This window comes from Arachis ipaensis, chromosome B4, assembly GCF_059453495.1.
Source record: "Arachis ipaensis isolate K30076 ecotype BB chromosome B4, ASM5945349v1, whole genome shotgun sequence".
In the NCBI taxonomy this organism is placed as follows: Eukaryota; Viridiplantae; Streptophyta; class Magnoliopsida; order Fabales; family Fabaceae; genus Arachis; species Arachis ipaensis.
Window position 1 is genome coordinate 27,558,467 of NC_142439.1, and position 14,941 is coordinate 27,573,407.

General features: G+C 40.9%; 2 protein-coding genes across 5 annotated transcripts; one reads left to right on the top strand and one right to left on the bottom strand.

Annotated features, from left to right (window-relative positions):
• Window positions 1–114: 114 nt before the first annotated feature.
• Window positions 115–8,541, bottom strand: LOC107639192 (pumilio homolog 6, chloroplastic). Of its 4 annotated transcripts, none has more exons than XM_088484027.1 (11): window positions 8,062–8,541; window positions 7,575–7,641; window positions 6,307–7,000; window positions 4,696–6,068; window positions 4,444–4,585; window positions 4,236–4,343; window positions 3,469–3,681; window positions 3,281–3,391; window positions 1,931–2,125; window positions 1,336–1,504; window positions 115–575 (listed from the first exon to the last, which is right to left on the bottom strand). In XM_088484027.1, the coding sequence occupies exons 3-11, from the start codon at window positions 6,937–6,939 to the stop codon at window positions 550–552; spliced, it is 2,970 nt and encodes a 989-aa protein (XP_088340153.1). In that variant the 5' UTR covers window positions 6,940–7,000; window positions 7,575–7,641; window positions 8,062–8,541; the 3' UTR covers window positions 115–549. The 4 variants fall into 4 exon arrangements, with proteins under 4 accessions (XP_088340153.1, XP_088340154.1, XP_016198125.1 ...); XM_088484028.1 differs by having other exon boundaries at window positions 8,109–8,486; XM_016342639.3 differs by lacking the exon at window positions 7,575–7,641.
• A 3,002-nt stretch (window positions 8,542–11,543) lies between these two features.
• LOC107636301 (uncharacterized) lies at window positions 11,544–12,700 on the top strand. Its single transcript, XM_016339821.1, has 2 exons — window positions 11,544–12,183; window positions 12,255–12,700. Exons 1-2 carry the CDS (start codon window positions 11,544–11,546, stop codon window positions 12,698–12,700), a joined length of 1,086 nt encoding a protein of 361 aa, XP_016195307.1.
• The last annotated feature ends 2,241 nt before the right edge of the window (window positions 12,701–14,941 follow it).

Here is a 14,941-nt window from a genome sequence, read left to right on the forward strand (position 1 = left end):
ATAAGCCTAGTTGCGTAATGCTTAAAATATAACCCCAATTAGAAACTCGTAAACACAATAACCTACCACTTCATATTGTTAGATCATTTAAGTTAATGAAGCAGATGGGAAACAGAAACAACAGAAATCATATGACTAAACTAACAGACAAAACATGCAACCACAAGAACTAAGGAGCATCAATTAGGGGTGACAAGCACTAACAACCACTGCTCCCATCTATATCCAACAGCACACACTAAGCAGAGACCATCCATTAAAATTTACATCAGGAAGGTTTCCTTCCAAATAATTATACTCAACATTTAGAACCAATTATTTTTAATGACATAATTACAGTAAGTCCCAAGTACAGATGTATATATATATATACTAATGTCTCATGAAATCATCACTTGATTCTTGGAAGCTATCAAAGGTGTTGCAGTAATAACAAGTTCAATGTCTTAGCAACTTCCTATGATCAGCAACCAAATCTAACGGGTTGAGGTTGTGAGATTTGGATGCCACAGAAGCAGTCCTGAAGACCTGTGTTATCTCTGTATATAGTCATCCTGATCTGGATGTTTGATCCTCTGCATGAAAGCGTATAACATAAGACAAGGTCTCAACTAATATATATATGAAGGCAAGAAAATTCTCACTAAGGACATGTACAAAGTTCTTGATTGAGCAGGTTGAAAGTGAGAAGATGGGAAACAGATAGTACGTTGGAGACGTTTTCCAACCACGGCAAATAAATTAAAGATAACCAAAACCTCAATGCCATCCTCAAATTGAGTCTTAGAAAAAAAAGCGTTTATGTGACTGATCAATCCAAAAGGCTTGAAGATGTACTTGTTGATTTCAATTGAACATGATTCAATCCAAAAGATCCCTAGTGCTTCTGCTATATCAACACCAACTAAGCCTAGATAGAAACTCTTACATCAAAGTTTGATCGGACATTCTTATACTAGAGCATTAAAGCCACTTGGGATAAGGGTAAGCAAGGAAGAAGGTCTTTTTACTATATTCTCCAATAGATTCACTACTACTAGTGAAGATAACACCAACTTCTTTAACTATCAGTACCGCTGAAACATAGAGACTAACAAGTTGATATCAAAAGAGAGAAAAAGACTCAGTCCCCTCCCCATTGTTCCCACCCAACTCATTAGTCCAAGTGTCCAACCATTGATTACATGATATAAGCATAGTTAACAGAAGTAAAACCATGATACGATGATACGATTTCTCAACATATAATAAAACAGGGATTTTCTCCCATGAATATGCAAACTATCCAATTCTACATCAATATGAATTCATATATGCTTTAGTAGTAGTACACACCTCCAAATTGCTGTTCCAACCGAGCCACAATGTGTTTTCCGTAAGTGTATTTCTTCAAAGCATGAGCATGAACTCTGATGTGAGAAAGCAAGATTACTCGCTGATTTTCAGAACAGATATCAATAACCTTCTGGATCACATAATTTGCGAATTGGTCTTTCATCATGATCTGCAGTGAATCAAAATAGGATTTAGTAATAAATGTAGCCAAAATCAAATGCCTCGCAAGTAGAAAAATGATACTGTTTATTAGTGTTATACAGATGAACTTAAAAAATCCCAATGCCTGTAATGAATTAGAACAGTCATGGCATGTGGAAGAATCATTGATACCGTATAAGCATGCAAAACACAAGTTGACAACTATCATAGATTCCTCATTTTCTATGGAAGCTAAGGAAGCATAATCTCGACATTTGAAGCATTAAACATTCTTCTCAATCCTAATATATTTATCATCAATACATTTCAAGGATTATGGACAATTTTCATCAATATCTTACAAGCCAGTGAATGAAGAGTTCATTTCTTGTATGAGGCCAGTTAAAATTCTTAAGAATTATAACACAATTAAACTTGTCAGGTTCACACTTACCAATAAATTGTCATTTCGTTCTTCATGTCCAATAATCTCGGAAATTAACAACTCCCGTTCAGTGGCATCTCCATACTCTAAACATTTCTCTATGACATTTGAAGCGAACTTATGCTGGCTTAATTGAACAATATGTCCTGATAGCTTGCTAATGATTTGGCTCCTTTCCTGAGCCTTTCCTCTCTCCAATACATGCTATAACAAGAGAAACCATCAAGGCTCAAGTTGACCAAACTAACATATGAAAGGTAAGTAAATCATTACACTATGCATGCTTTCATGTGCATTCATCATCTGCCTATGTTACACAAAATTCAAAAAGAAAGAAGATGACTAGAAAGATTTAGGAGGGTAAGAGATCCTTCTTGAAGGAAAAGAACAAATAGTAGCACAAAGAAGTCAGTGATGATTCTTTATACAACAATTACAATCTATGATCAAAAACAAAAAACCTGACAATGAATTTTGTTTATTTAATGCTGCTGTTTGATTACAAAACTTGTTACCCACATACTGTACAAGAAAAACCTGAGGCCACAAAAACAATAAGAAAATAATTTGCAGTGTGACATACATCTAACAAATTCATTGTCCAGAATATACACCCAGCTCAATTCATCACATTCTGTCATGTAGGACATAATGGCATACTACATAATTCTGACTACTGGACATTGACTTAAAATACCATCGGAGCAAGGAGAACGCACATTCTCATTTTCATTTCTCAATTACATGGACTAGCTCCATAATGTAAAAGTACCCCAAATTCCCCAACAATTCTGAAACTTCACTCCACATAAACATCTTATAAATTGTAAACCTTTTGTAATGAGAAGCACTTCATACATAATGTACAAGAGAATAGGATCTAAAAACTATGAAAGAATAATTTAAAAAAAATATATATCAAACTAGAAAAGACATGGAAACCTCATCATTAAATTAAGGTATCATCAAAAAGACACTTGGCAAACAGAAAAAGAATATTTAGGAAGGAAAGCAATTGGAAGGTAGAGTGGGAAGGAAATGCAAAGAAGACATGAGCATGTGAAATAATGTAACTAATAATGAGACTAACAAATTATGCTATTTAGCAGGCACGGCAAGGTTGTAATACATGTGCTGATAGTGTCTGGTGGCTTGTAGCCATAATGCTGCTCATTCTGCAATAACTTAGGCCTGATACAAATGCTACATCTTAAAATCATATACACAATGGAAGGGACAAGCATATAACTACATGCAACTTGTCACTCGAAAGACAAGACACTTTCTTTTGTGTACCATAAATACCAGAAGCTAATAATCAGCACTATGATATAATATTAGAAGGAGCAAATGACTAACCTGGGTCACATAATTACCATACTGATCTTGAGCAAGTGCATAAACAGACTCTAAGATTTCATCCACAATAAACTGACACTGAATCTCATCCGTACAATGCTCTAGAACTCTCTACATGAAGAATTATCGTCAGACACAATGCATGGGGAAGTTTAAGGAATTGCTTTAGGGAAGGCAAAAGCACTTACCTGTATGACTCGGCAACCATAAGGGTGCATTGACAGAATAGCAACTTGACCACGGAATGCAGAAATTATAAATGCAATTTTCTTGGTTGGAATAGATTCAATGCATTTCTGTATAACATGATTCCCATTTTGATCACGTACACATCTCATAACATGTCCATCTAGCTCACGAACAAGCTGGGCTTTTTGTTCAAGTTCAATGACCTCAAGTGCCTGCATGGGAGTAAATCAAAATAAAAACATAATACTATTAAATTTGGAACAGAGACAAGGTTAAAATCATGTTCAAAGCTTGATAGTAGCCGTTATCCTTCAAAATTCTTGTACAGCTTTTAAGGTAAATAAAGCTAGTTACCAGGGACAACCAACCAACAGAATTGTGGCTTAAGCACTTAGTGCAACAATGGAGTTTCACGTAGCCTAAAATAAATGAAAGTATAAGATGCTTATTATGCACAATCCTCACCATGTCCAACAAAATTGTTTGACAAAATTCATCCTGTTTTGCCCCCTTCCATTCAAGTGAAAATTTTGGATTTTGAGATTCTTTATGACTTAACTGTTTTGATGTGTTATAAATTCTAATAAAGCAGCTGAAGAACAGATGATGCTGAAGCAGACATATTTTTCTCAACCCTCCGGATGTAGAATAAAGGGTAACAAGAAAAAGAAAGAAGATCCAATTAAAGATGTGGCCTATCATCCACATGACTAAATTAATGCATACTAATGCCATAAAGCTACAAGAATCAATATGAATTGCATACCTTTTGGATTACACGGCAGCCATACATCTGCAGACTTAAAGGCAATATCTGACCACCTAGTCGACTAGCAAGTTCCCTCCTCTGTTCAGGGCTTCCATACTCAAAAAACTACACGGAAGAAAAACGACTAGTTAGAGCCAAATGGATTTTGGACAACCATAAACCACTCTTGAAGTTAATGACAATAAACAATAGATGACAAGCACACCTTCTGTATTACATAGTTACCAAATACATCAGTCATTAACTTCGAAGCATGTGGAAGAACTTCTTTGAATACCAATGCCTTCTCTTCAACACTGCAACTTTCCAACTTCTGCTGTATAAATCGACTCCCATGCTGATCAGCACTGGGGCCAAAAACTATGGTTTAGTTTTCAATGTGAAGAAATTGATAAGTTAAATAGGTGGAAAGAGAACTGGACAAGAAAAGGGAAAAAAAATACAAAAGACTACTTGCCTAAATTCAACAATGTGTCCAATAATATCAGATAGCTCAAATCTGCGACCTTTGCCAGATTTTAACTCTTCAAGAAAATTAACAATTTTCGGGTCATGGGCACTGTCAAAGGATCTATGTCCTTGCCATCCAGATAATACGCCTCCATTTCTACCAGAAGCTGGGGAAAGCTTCATCTCATTCCTTACTCCTGGAAGGCTAGGACTTCCTTCTGGGTATCCAGGCAAAACAGGACAAGGAAGCGGTGAACTTGGATACTGCATTACATAACCCATGTTTGTTGGCGGACCAAAATAATTAGGGATGGGGATTGTCAATCCTCCTCTTCTTAGGTTCATATTTGCACCACTTCTCTGATGATGTAAATTCTTATCTTCCAAATAAGCACCACTTGTGGGCCTCTTTTGTGAATCAAAAGGACTAATCTGGCTAACACCACTTGCCCTCGGTGCCATTGGATCAAAATGACCAGAAACACCATATCCCTCGACAAAAGGCTGCTGGTGATATTGCATGTACATAGGATCAGTGAAAGAAGGCTGCATAGTAAATCCGTATTGCCCAGGGAACTTGTTTGCATGTGTCATTTCAGCTCCATGTGAAATGCTTCCTCCAGCAGAAAGCCCTGGTGTCATTGGGGTATAACTGGAACTAGTAGCCCCATCAACAATATATGGTACAGCACCATGAGGAGGGTATGCAGGAATATATGAAGGAACAACTGAGGGATTTATAGTGTATCCACCAACATATTGTGGAGTATACATGCCTGAGGCCTGCAAATTAGTGTAGAACGGATTTGGTGAAGTCATGTAAGCTGCTGCTGCTGTGGCATATAGTGGAGGTGTAAACCCAGATGACTGCAGTAGTGGCTGGACATCAGAGGAGAACTTGCTAGCATTATGAGGAAACTGCTCTCTAACAATGTAGGCTGAATTCACATTCTGAGAGTTGGCATTGGGAACTTCACATGGATTGTTTTGTTGCTGGAACATCTGTTGTTGCATTAAATTATTCTGGTAATCAGTCTTCCATTTTTCTTCATAACTCGGGCTTTCTGAATTTGATAGATTAGATACACTTAAAGCCTTCAATTGAGACTCCACAATTGAAACATCTAAGTCACTAATACCCATGCTACCAGTGGATTCAAGAGATGATGAGCTTGCAAGAGGAGCGTTGGTACCAGCACTTGATGACATCCTCATATCGTCCGCACCTACAATGGGTTTACCAACCTCGACTGAAGGGACAGGAGGATCACGAGAAGAACTGGAGACAGCATCCAAGTCAATTGGTTCATCCGCCAGTCCACAACGACTGACAGAATGAGAATTACTATATACAGGTAACATGGTATGGGGGAAATCTTCCTGAAAGTTTGAATTTGGAACAAAAAATTATGCTTCCATAAATCTCAATATTATTTTGGAGGCAACCAAGAGTCAAGATTTAAAAATAATAATAGTAATAAACAACAGTAAAACTGTGGGATTAGTACTAAAGGAAGCAAGCAAAAGGTGAAAAGGATCTAGCAAAAGCACATGGAACTGTAACACACACAACTGAATAGATTTCAGACAATTTAGAAGTTGATATAATAGTAACCACCTGAATTGAGTCAACTATATTTTTGCACTGTGACGGTAATGATGCTGATGCATCTGGTCTACTCCATAGACCATCTGTCTTAACTAGCTCATTATCATATGGCTGCTGCGGTGAATCATCCTCAGACTCCTCCCTATGCGTTGCAAGAGTTCCTTGTGGTAAATGAAAAGAAATTTTACTGCTATCATCTGCAGAAGAAAATCCCCAATTATTCCTAAAATTGCTAATATGATGGCGATTTTCCCGAGAGATAAGAGGAGGAGGAAGCCTAGGGTTTAGGTTGACATTGGAATTGTAATATGCCAAATAAGCTGGATCGGCTCGTAATTGTTCCTCAGAGTCATATTTTTGCATAGCTCTGCTCAAAGTTGCCAAGCTTGCATTCTGAGTGGTGTTCTGTTGGGATAACAAGTTTTCTATAGCAAGAAATGAGCCTTCCATACTGGGAGGAGCACTTCCACTGCGATTGGGTGCCATATCCCTTCCACTACCATGGAATCTATGCCCCTGTACAAGTATACCTAAATCTTCTGTTGCCATGTTACGAGCTGGTGAACCAAAAGTAGAACCCTCCTTAAGAGAGGGCCACTTACCCCCAGCTTCTGAAATTCTAATTGGACTTTCGGTTGCCATAGTACTGCAAGATTACTTTGCCCCTTTTATTGAAATGGAGACCATAATATTACATTGCCTCCTAAAGGACACAACCCAAAATTGTAAGGTCAGCATAAACAACTTCAAACAGGAATTAAACCTTTTAGTATTAATATTACTGTATCAGAGAAGAAAAGTAAACTAACAGCATCGAAAACAATACACTCAATCCATAATTTACAGTGAGTAGTGACAAATGGAATTAATCGGACACTTCAGACAAATTGGCAGGATTACTAACCACATGCGAAACTACATAATGTTAAATGATGCTGATGTTGTGTTTGTTAAATTCATTGCAAATCCAAAACGGAAATGTAAAGCCACTAATATCACACTAAATTGGAGGCTCAAATTTTACTCAGGCATACATATCCACCCACCTTTCGTTGACAACAACCATTTCAAGTAAAATTATAAGTTACAAACTCCTACCCATCCATTTTCCAATAAAATCACATGCACAGCACAAGATGGAAAACAGGAAAACCACGATATCATAAATTTTCAAAAGGGTTAAAAAAGAAGAAAAAGATATCAAATTCAGTAGCCCATAAGTAAAATAGAAGAATCTGAACCAATTGCACTCTATGAAGAAACCAAGTCAGTCAAACCTTGTAGAAAGGGTATAAACACTAAGCAGCAGCATGTGCAGAAATCATCCCTCCATTTCAGGAATGCCTGAAGGAACAATCAAAAGACTTCAATTTTCTTTCCAGATTGAAAAGAAAAAGGAAAAACATAAAACAAAACATTTGTTTGTTACCACAGAAAAGAATTCACTCATCACCATGTTTCCACCAATTAAAAAACAAAAATAACTAACAAGCCAAATTCACTGGTCAAACTACTTTCTCACCCCTATCATCTTCTCATTGACCAAATAGGTGAAGAAAGAAGAAAGGGGGGAAAAGAAGCCCCAACTTTGCACTTAGGACTAAAGATCACGATCACAAACAAACATCATAATAATCAGAACCAAAACATGAAGCACCCAATATCACTAATTCACACATATCAGAAACCCATGAATAAAAAGGAAAGCAAGAAGTTCATGAGAAAATTATTCATGCACATATGCAGAGATAGAGAAGAACTAACATGATAATCAAAAGGGAGAAGTTGAAGCACGAAGAAAACGACACAACCTTAGAGGAGGATAGCGAAGATTCTCCTCAGAGTGAAGATTCACTATTCCAAAACCCTAGATTCTTGAGAGAGAGAGAGAGAGAGAGAGAGAGAGAGAGAGAGAGCGGGGATAGAGAGAGAAAGCGGGTACTGATGGGTGCGTTTTGCTTCGAGTCGCTCTCTTTCTCTGCAAAATTGAAAACAGAAGAAAAAAGAAAAAAAAATTGATGGGTTAGTTTTTGGGGTCAAATAGGTGCAGTGTGTTGTTGAAATGGAAAGAGAGAGAAACGGATTGTATTGATTGTTATTTTTAAAAGACTGCGTCTGCAAATGGATAAAAAGGAATGAATTTAGGGGTTACTCAAAAAAAAAAAAAAAAAAAAAAGAAAGCGTTTATTCTGGACATAAGGTTCTTTGGTTAATTGAATCCTCGTTTGTGAATTGAGGCAGAATGGGACAAAGTAGGTAAGTGGCCAAAATAATAATACGCATACCATTAAGAGTACACGTTTCCCCTTTTTTTTGTTTCAATTTTTCCATTCAAAGACTAATCTTTATTCATACAGTATACAAGTTGGCCGTTTCTAATAAATTTCCAAAAATTAATTCAATTTTATTTTTAGTGTTTAAAACAAATTTCAACTTATGTAAGAATATTATTTCAGTTTCTCAAATTAATTTAAATTAATCGAATAATTAATTTATTTATCTGTCTAAATAAGTATTAAAATTTATCACACAAGTGAATGAAAAATAAAAATATTAATATCTCAAAATCATCATTAATAAGACAGAGACAATTATACTTAAAATACATGGATATTCCAATGTAATATTGTATGCAATTATATAAATAACTCTTGAGTTCTAGTATACAAAAAGATCATATAGATAGATCTAAGGTTGTCAAATCCGCGAGTATAAGTAAACTCGTGGAGCTGACCTAGATTCGACTCGCGAGTTAATTCGTAGACTCGTACGAGTTCACCTGTTATGAAGTTTATATATGTCATATATAATGTATATTTACTCAATTCTAACCATTCAAAATTAATAATATCAATCTTAAAGCACATAATAAATTAAAATAATAGCATACATTATAACAAATACTTTAAAATACACATTCAAATCCTCTATAATTATTCTTATACAAGTACAACATAGAACACACAAAATTAAAAATTCTAAATCTGTAATACTAAATCTTTAATTGAACATTGAATAATATTAAATAATTAAATTAACTCTAATCAAAATAATTAATTACTAATCAGCCATGAATGGATGAACCATCTGGCCATCTAACATAAACGATAAGCAATAGGCTAAAATTAGAAGCAATAAAATTTAAAAAGTAAAAAAAAAAAAAAAAACTAAATCAAGAAGCAAAGGCTCAAAGAAAGGCAAAAGGCATTCAAAAAATAGAGGATACAGAAGAAAAGAAGGGGAAAAGTCCCAGCAATAGCAGATCGAAGACAAGGGTGCAGCAGGCAGCGGTGGTGAGGGTGCAGCAACAGCACGAAACAACGGCGACAAATAGTCATGGACAAAGCAGAGGGAGTTGAACAGTGATAGCACGATGGAGTTGCGAATAGTGGAGATGTGAAGAAATACAAAGCAGAGGGCAACACAGGTAAAATTCACAAAGACAATGGCGCAAATCAGAGCAGAGGTAGCAGACACAGGCGAACAATGGAAGCTCGACGGGGAACGGCGACTACGGCAGAACATGGAGAAAGTGAGACTTGAGAGAAACGACGCAGATGAGTGAGTTGTGAGTGAGTTTTCTTTTATTCTTTGCGAGTGTTATCGTAATACAAATAAAAAAAAGTGTTTTTTTAGTTTCAAAATGACGCTTTTTTTAGGAAAAATGAAAAAAAACACAAACTCGCTAACTCGGTCCTAGACTCACGAGTTTGTCCGAGTTTGGCCGAGTTTAGCCGAGTCTAGCCGAGTTTACTCAAGATAGAGTCTATGCCCGAGTCAACTCGATTCCATATCTAAACTCGTAAACTCATACGAGTTTACGAGTTAACTCGAGAGTTTGACAATAATCATAGATCTCAAATTAGCATAAATCAAATAAGAGTATTGTTTTCTGAAGTCAGTGTATTTGGCTCAGTTTGCTCCTTAGTTTAAAAAGGAGTAAGACCCCCTTCTCTTTCTTCTCTGCTTTCCTCCTTTTCTCTTTCACCAAGCTTGGCTCCTCCCATCAACGAGGCTGGCTAAAGAAAATGAATAAAACTATACAAGGAAATATAAATTTGTAAATAATCGTAACTTCTCATCCCAAATATTATACTCATCTAAGAATTTATCAAATCCACTTAACATATTGTCACTTGAATTCTTTAATGCAAAATCTCTGGCTAAATTTTTTTAAAAAAACTCCAACATCACCTCAACCTTAGTTACTTTTGTCCATGAGATAAACATAAACATTTCTACAAATTCAACACAAAAATAATGAGCATATAGTTACATTTATGGGAATCACAATCAAATACACACCTAAAATTAAACAATACACGCATATGCACATGATGAATGCACTGTGAACTTACATATTAGTTATATTGTAAAATCCGATAGCATCCGTTAACTACAGCGATACATAGTTGTTACGGCCTGGCCCAAACATCACACGGGCCGACTCGATCCACAGACCACCCGACCCAAATGGTTGGGTGAGAGTTGCTCCATCACCAATCCGGACACATGTCCTTGACAGCTCTCCATTACAGCTGTATGAGGAAACTTCGAGGAAGGTGGGTCTGCTCTTTCAGGACCCAGTTCTGACACGGTAAATATGGGTAGGGCCCTACCCCTCCCCCAAGGTATGTCACATACAATTCTCTCACTTTTCGCCTGCACCCCCTTCAACCCAGCGACCCGACACCAGGCGATTCCCCCTCTCATCAACCGAAGTACCAACCCGAACCGTCCGATACCCGACCTACCGTACATTTAGCGCCGTCTGTGGGGACGCCTGAATGGACGTTGTACTGGGCCCAGGAGGAACAGGCCGCGAGGCCGAGTGCAGAGGGGAAGCCTCCGTAGCTTCCTCCTGGGAGCGCACGAGGTCTCCTCCACGACGAACCGAGCCGTCTTCATGATCTCAAGAAAGACGCCCCTTTGGGGGAACAGGTGACAACAGCACCAGGATAATGCAGGAACTGCGTCACAGGATGCAGAACCTAGAGCGCCAACTGGCAGATCAGGAACATCATCGACGATCTCCCGAATCAAGCTACTCCCGGTCTCCTCCAAGAAGTCATTCCCGGCGGACGCCGAGCCCACGATCTGAACCCGAGAGTGCCCGGGAGGAAGGACGCCCAAGAAGACGCCGCGACCCCATCATATACACCAGATGAGAAAGGAGACGCGACCGGGAGGACGGGCGACGGGAAGACGGCGAGGGAAGACCAAGGAGAGCGCAGAGACCCGTGATAATGGGCGCAACCCCATTCCATCGTTCCATCCTCGAGGTCCAGCTGCCAAAGCATTTTGACAAGCCAACGGACATGAGGTACGACGGAACACAAGACTCACAGGAACATCTTATGGCCTTCGAGGCCAGAATGAACCTGGAAGGAGTGGGTGACAAGGTAAGGTGTCGCGCTTTTCCGATCACTCTCGCGGGACCTGCAATACGGTGGTTTAACAGCCTCCCGCAGGGCTCGGTGGCCAGGTTTTCGGATATTAGCCATGCCTTCCTAGCCCAATTTACTACCAAAATCGCAAAGGCAAAGCACCCGATCAATCTGCTCAGGGTGACACAAAGGTCCGGCGAGCCGACCAAAAAATATATTGACCGGTTCAACGACGAATGCTTGGAGATCGACGGGCTAACCGATTCAGTAGCTAGTCTGTGTCTGACGAACGGACTTCTAAATGAGGACTTCAGAAAGCATCTCACCACGAAGCCGGTGTGGACGATGCAGGAGATCCAAAGCGTAGCCAGGGAATATATCAATGATGAAGAAGTTAGTCAAGTCGTGGCTGCCAACAAGCGGCAGCCCTCCTACAATCAACCTAGGCAACACGGCGGCGGAGATAGACAAAAGGGACACGCCAGAGACGGCGGTCCGGGCAAGACACCCAGGCCGTTCCCTCGAGTCGGGAAGTTCACCAATTACACCCCCCTCACTGTCCCATCATAGAAGTTTTTCAGCAGATAGCCGAGAAGGGAATTTTGTCGAAGCCCCGACCTCTGAAGGACCGAACCGGGGGGAACAAGAGCCTCTATTGTGATTATCATAAGGGCTATGGACATAAGACACAGGACTATTTCGACCTCAAGGATGCGTTAGAACAAGCGATCCAGGACGGAAAACTGGCCGAATTCTCCCATCTCATCAGGGAGCCGAGAAGACGAGATCGCGACCGCGAGGGAGAGGACAAGACCCGCGCAGTAAAGCGACGTCATGACCAGGACGACAACGAACAAGGCCTCACCATAGTGAACGTGGTAACAGCAAGAGACGCGCCTCCAAGGTCAAAGTCGGCACACAAGAAAGATGCCAAAGTTCTGGCGGTTTCCTCATCTTCCGCGCAAAGCCCCAAGAGGTCGAGGTCACCACCCATCTCATTCGGTCCAGAGGACTAGTGGTTTGATGAAGTCGCGGAAAGCCCTCCCATGGTCATCACGGCCAGAGTGGGAACCGGCCTCATCAAGCGCATCCTCATAGACACCGGGGCTAACTCGAATATCATGTTCCGCAATGTGTTCAATGCCTTGGGTCTGCGGGATACCGACTTAAAGACCCACCAGCACGGTGTTGTAGGATTAGGCGACCACTTCATTAAGACAGATGGGATAATCTCCCTGCCGATATCAGTAGGACTAGAACGGGGGCGAAGATCGGTAATGGCTGAGTCCGTGGTTCTGCGCGACTCCACAGCCTACAACATCATCCTAGGGAGGAAGACCATCAACGATCTCAGGGCAGTGATCAGTACAAAGATGCTGGTAATGAAGTTTGTGGCTGATGACAGGTCCGTGGGATCCATAAAAGGAGATTTGGAAACGGCAGTCGCCTGCGACAATTCCAGTCTCTCCTTAAGGAAGAAGTCCAAGGAAGCATCAGGAGTGTTCCTTGCCGACCTAGACGCTAGAGTCGAAGACAAACCCAGACCCGAGCCGGAAGGGAACTTAGAGAAATTCAGAGTCGGCAACAAAGAGGAAAAGTTCACCTTCGTGAACAGAAACCTACCACACGACCTGAAGGAGCCCCTAATGGAAATTATCAGAGCTAACGGTGACCTGTTTGCTTGGACGCCAGCCGACATGCCGGGGATAGACCCCCAACTCATGTCACATCACTTGGCTGTCAAGGCGGAGGCCAAACCAGTGGCTCAGAGGAGAAGGAATATGTCACAAGAAAGAGTGAAGGAGGTGGCCAGGCAGATGGCCAGCCTCCTAGAAGTGGGATTTATTCGAGAACTCGACTACTCGACATGGCTGTCGAATGTAGTTCTAGTGAAAAAGCACAATGGGAAATGGAGGATGTGTGTGGATTACTCAGATCTCAACAAAGCATGCCCCAAGGACTGCTACCCCCTACCCAACATTGATGCCCTCATCGACGCAGCGGCGGGATATCAGTACCTGAGCTTTATGGATGCTTATTCTGGCTACAATCAGATACCGATGCACCGGCCTGACGAAGAGAAAACAACGTTCATAACGCCGGGAGAGATATACTGCTACAAGATAATGCCGTTCGGCCTGAAGAACGCTGGGGCCACGTACCAAAGGCTAATGAACAAGATATTCAGTGACCTCATAGGCAAAATGGTGGAGGTGTATGTGGATGATATCCTTGCAAAGACCACACGGCCTGAGGACCTCATAAGCGACCTGGGAAATGTGTTCGCTTCCCTCCGGCAACACCGCATGAGGCTCAACCCACTCAAGTGTGCCTTTTCCATGGAAGCAGGGAAGTTCCTAGGATTTATGATAACCCAAAGAGGGGTGGAGTCCAACCCCGAAAAGTGTCAAGCAATACTCCAAATGAAAAGTCTGGGCTGTGTCAAGGATGTTCAGAGGTTGTCAGGAAGACTCACTCCCCTATCCCATTTCCTCGGAGCGTCGGCTGCTAGGGCGCTACCATTTTTCAACCTTATGAAAAAGGGGATAGCGTTTGAATGGACCCCGACGTGTGAGGAAGCATTTAAGCATTTCAAAGAGATCCTCGCAACACCACCTGTCCTCGGGAAGCCCAAGGTCGGAGAACCGCTTTACCTGTACCTGGCCATAACGGACGAAGCGATGGCAGCGATTTTGGTACGGGAGGAAGGGAAGGTTCAACAACTAATCTACTTCGTGAGTAAAGCACTGCAAGGGGCAGAATTGAGATACAATAAATTAGAGAAGTTGGCACTTGCACTCCTAACCTCTTCCCATAGATTATGACAGTACTTTCAAGGTCATCAGGTAGTCGTGAGGACGGATCAGGGAATCCGCCAGATACTCCAGAAACCCGACCTGGCGGGAAGAATGATGACTTGGGCCATTGAGTTGTCCCAATACGACTTGCAATATGAGCCCAGGCATGCGATTAAGGCACAGGCCATGGCCGATTTCTTGGTAGAAGTAACAGGGGACCCAGCCAAGGCAACGGGCATACGGTGGAGGCTCCATGTAGATGGGGACTCTAACCAGACGTACGGAGGTGCCGGGATCATCCTAGAGAGCCCCGCTGGAGTCATATATGAACAGTCGATCAAGTTCAAGTTCCCAGTATCAAACAATCAGGCAAAGTATGAGGCCCTTCTGGGCGGCTTAATCTTAGCACGGGAAGTCGGCGCCACCAGGCTAGAAGTATGCAGCGACTCACAGGTCATC

Excerpts from the sequence above, each read along its gene's own strand:
- LOC107636301 (XM_016339821.1), top strand. The coding sequence starts at position 11,544 with ATGGGCGCAACCCCATTCCATCGTTCCATCCTCGAGGTCCAGCTGCCA. Across the intron at positions 12,184-12,254 it reads CGCCAGAGACGGCGGTCCGG|AAGTTTTTCAGCAGATAGCC; the intron begins GCAAGACACCCA and ends GTCCCATCATAG.
- LOC107639192 (XM_016342639.3), bottom strand. The coding sequence starts at position 6,939 with ATGGCAACCGAAAGTCCAATTAGAATTTCAGAAGCTGGGGGTAAGTGG. Across the intron at positions 4,586-4,695 it reads GGACACATTGTTGAATTTAG|TGCTGATCAGCATGGGAGTC; the intron begins GCAAGTAGTCTT and ends TTTTGGCCCCAG. Across the intron at positions 2,126-3,280 it reads ATGGTAATTATGTGACCCAG|CATGTATTGGAGAGAGGAAA; the intron begins GTTAGTCATTTG and ends CTCTTGTTATAG.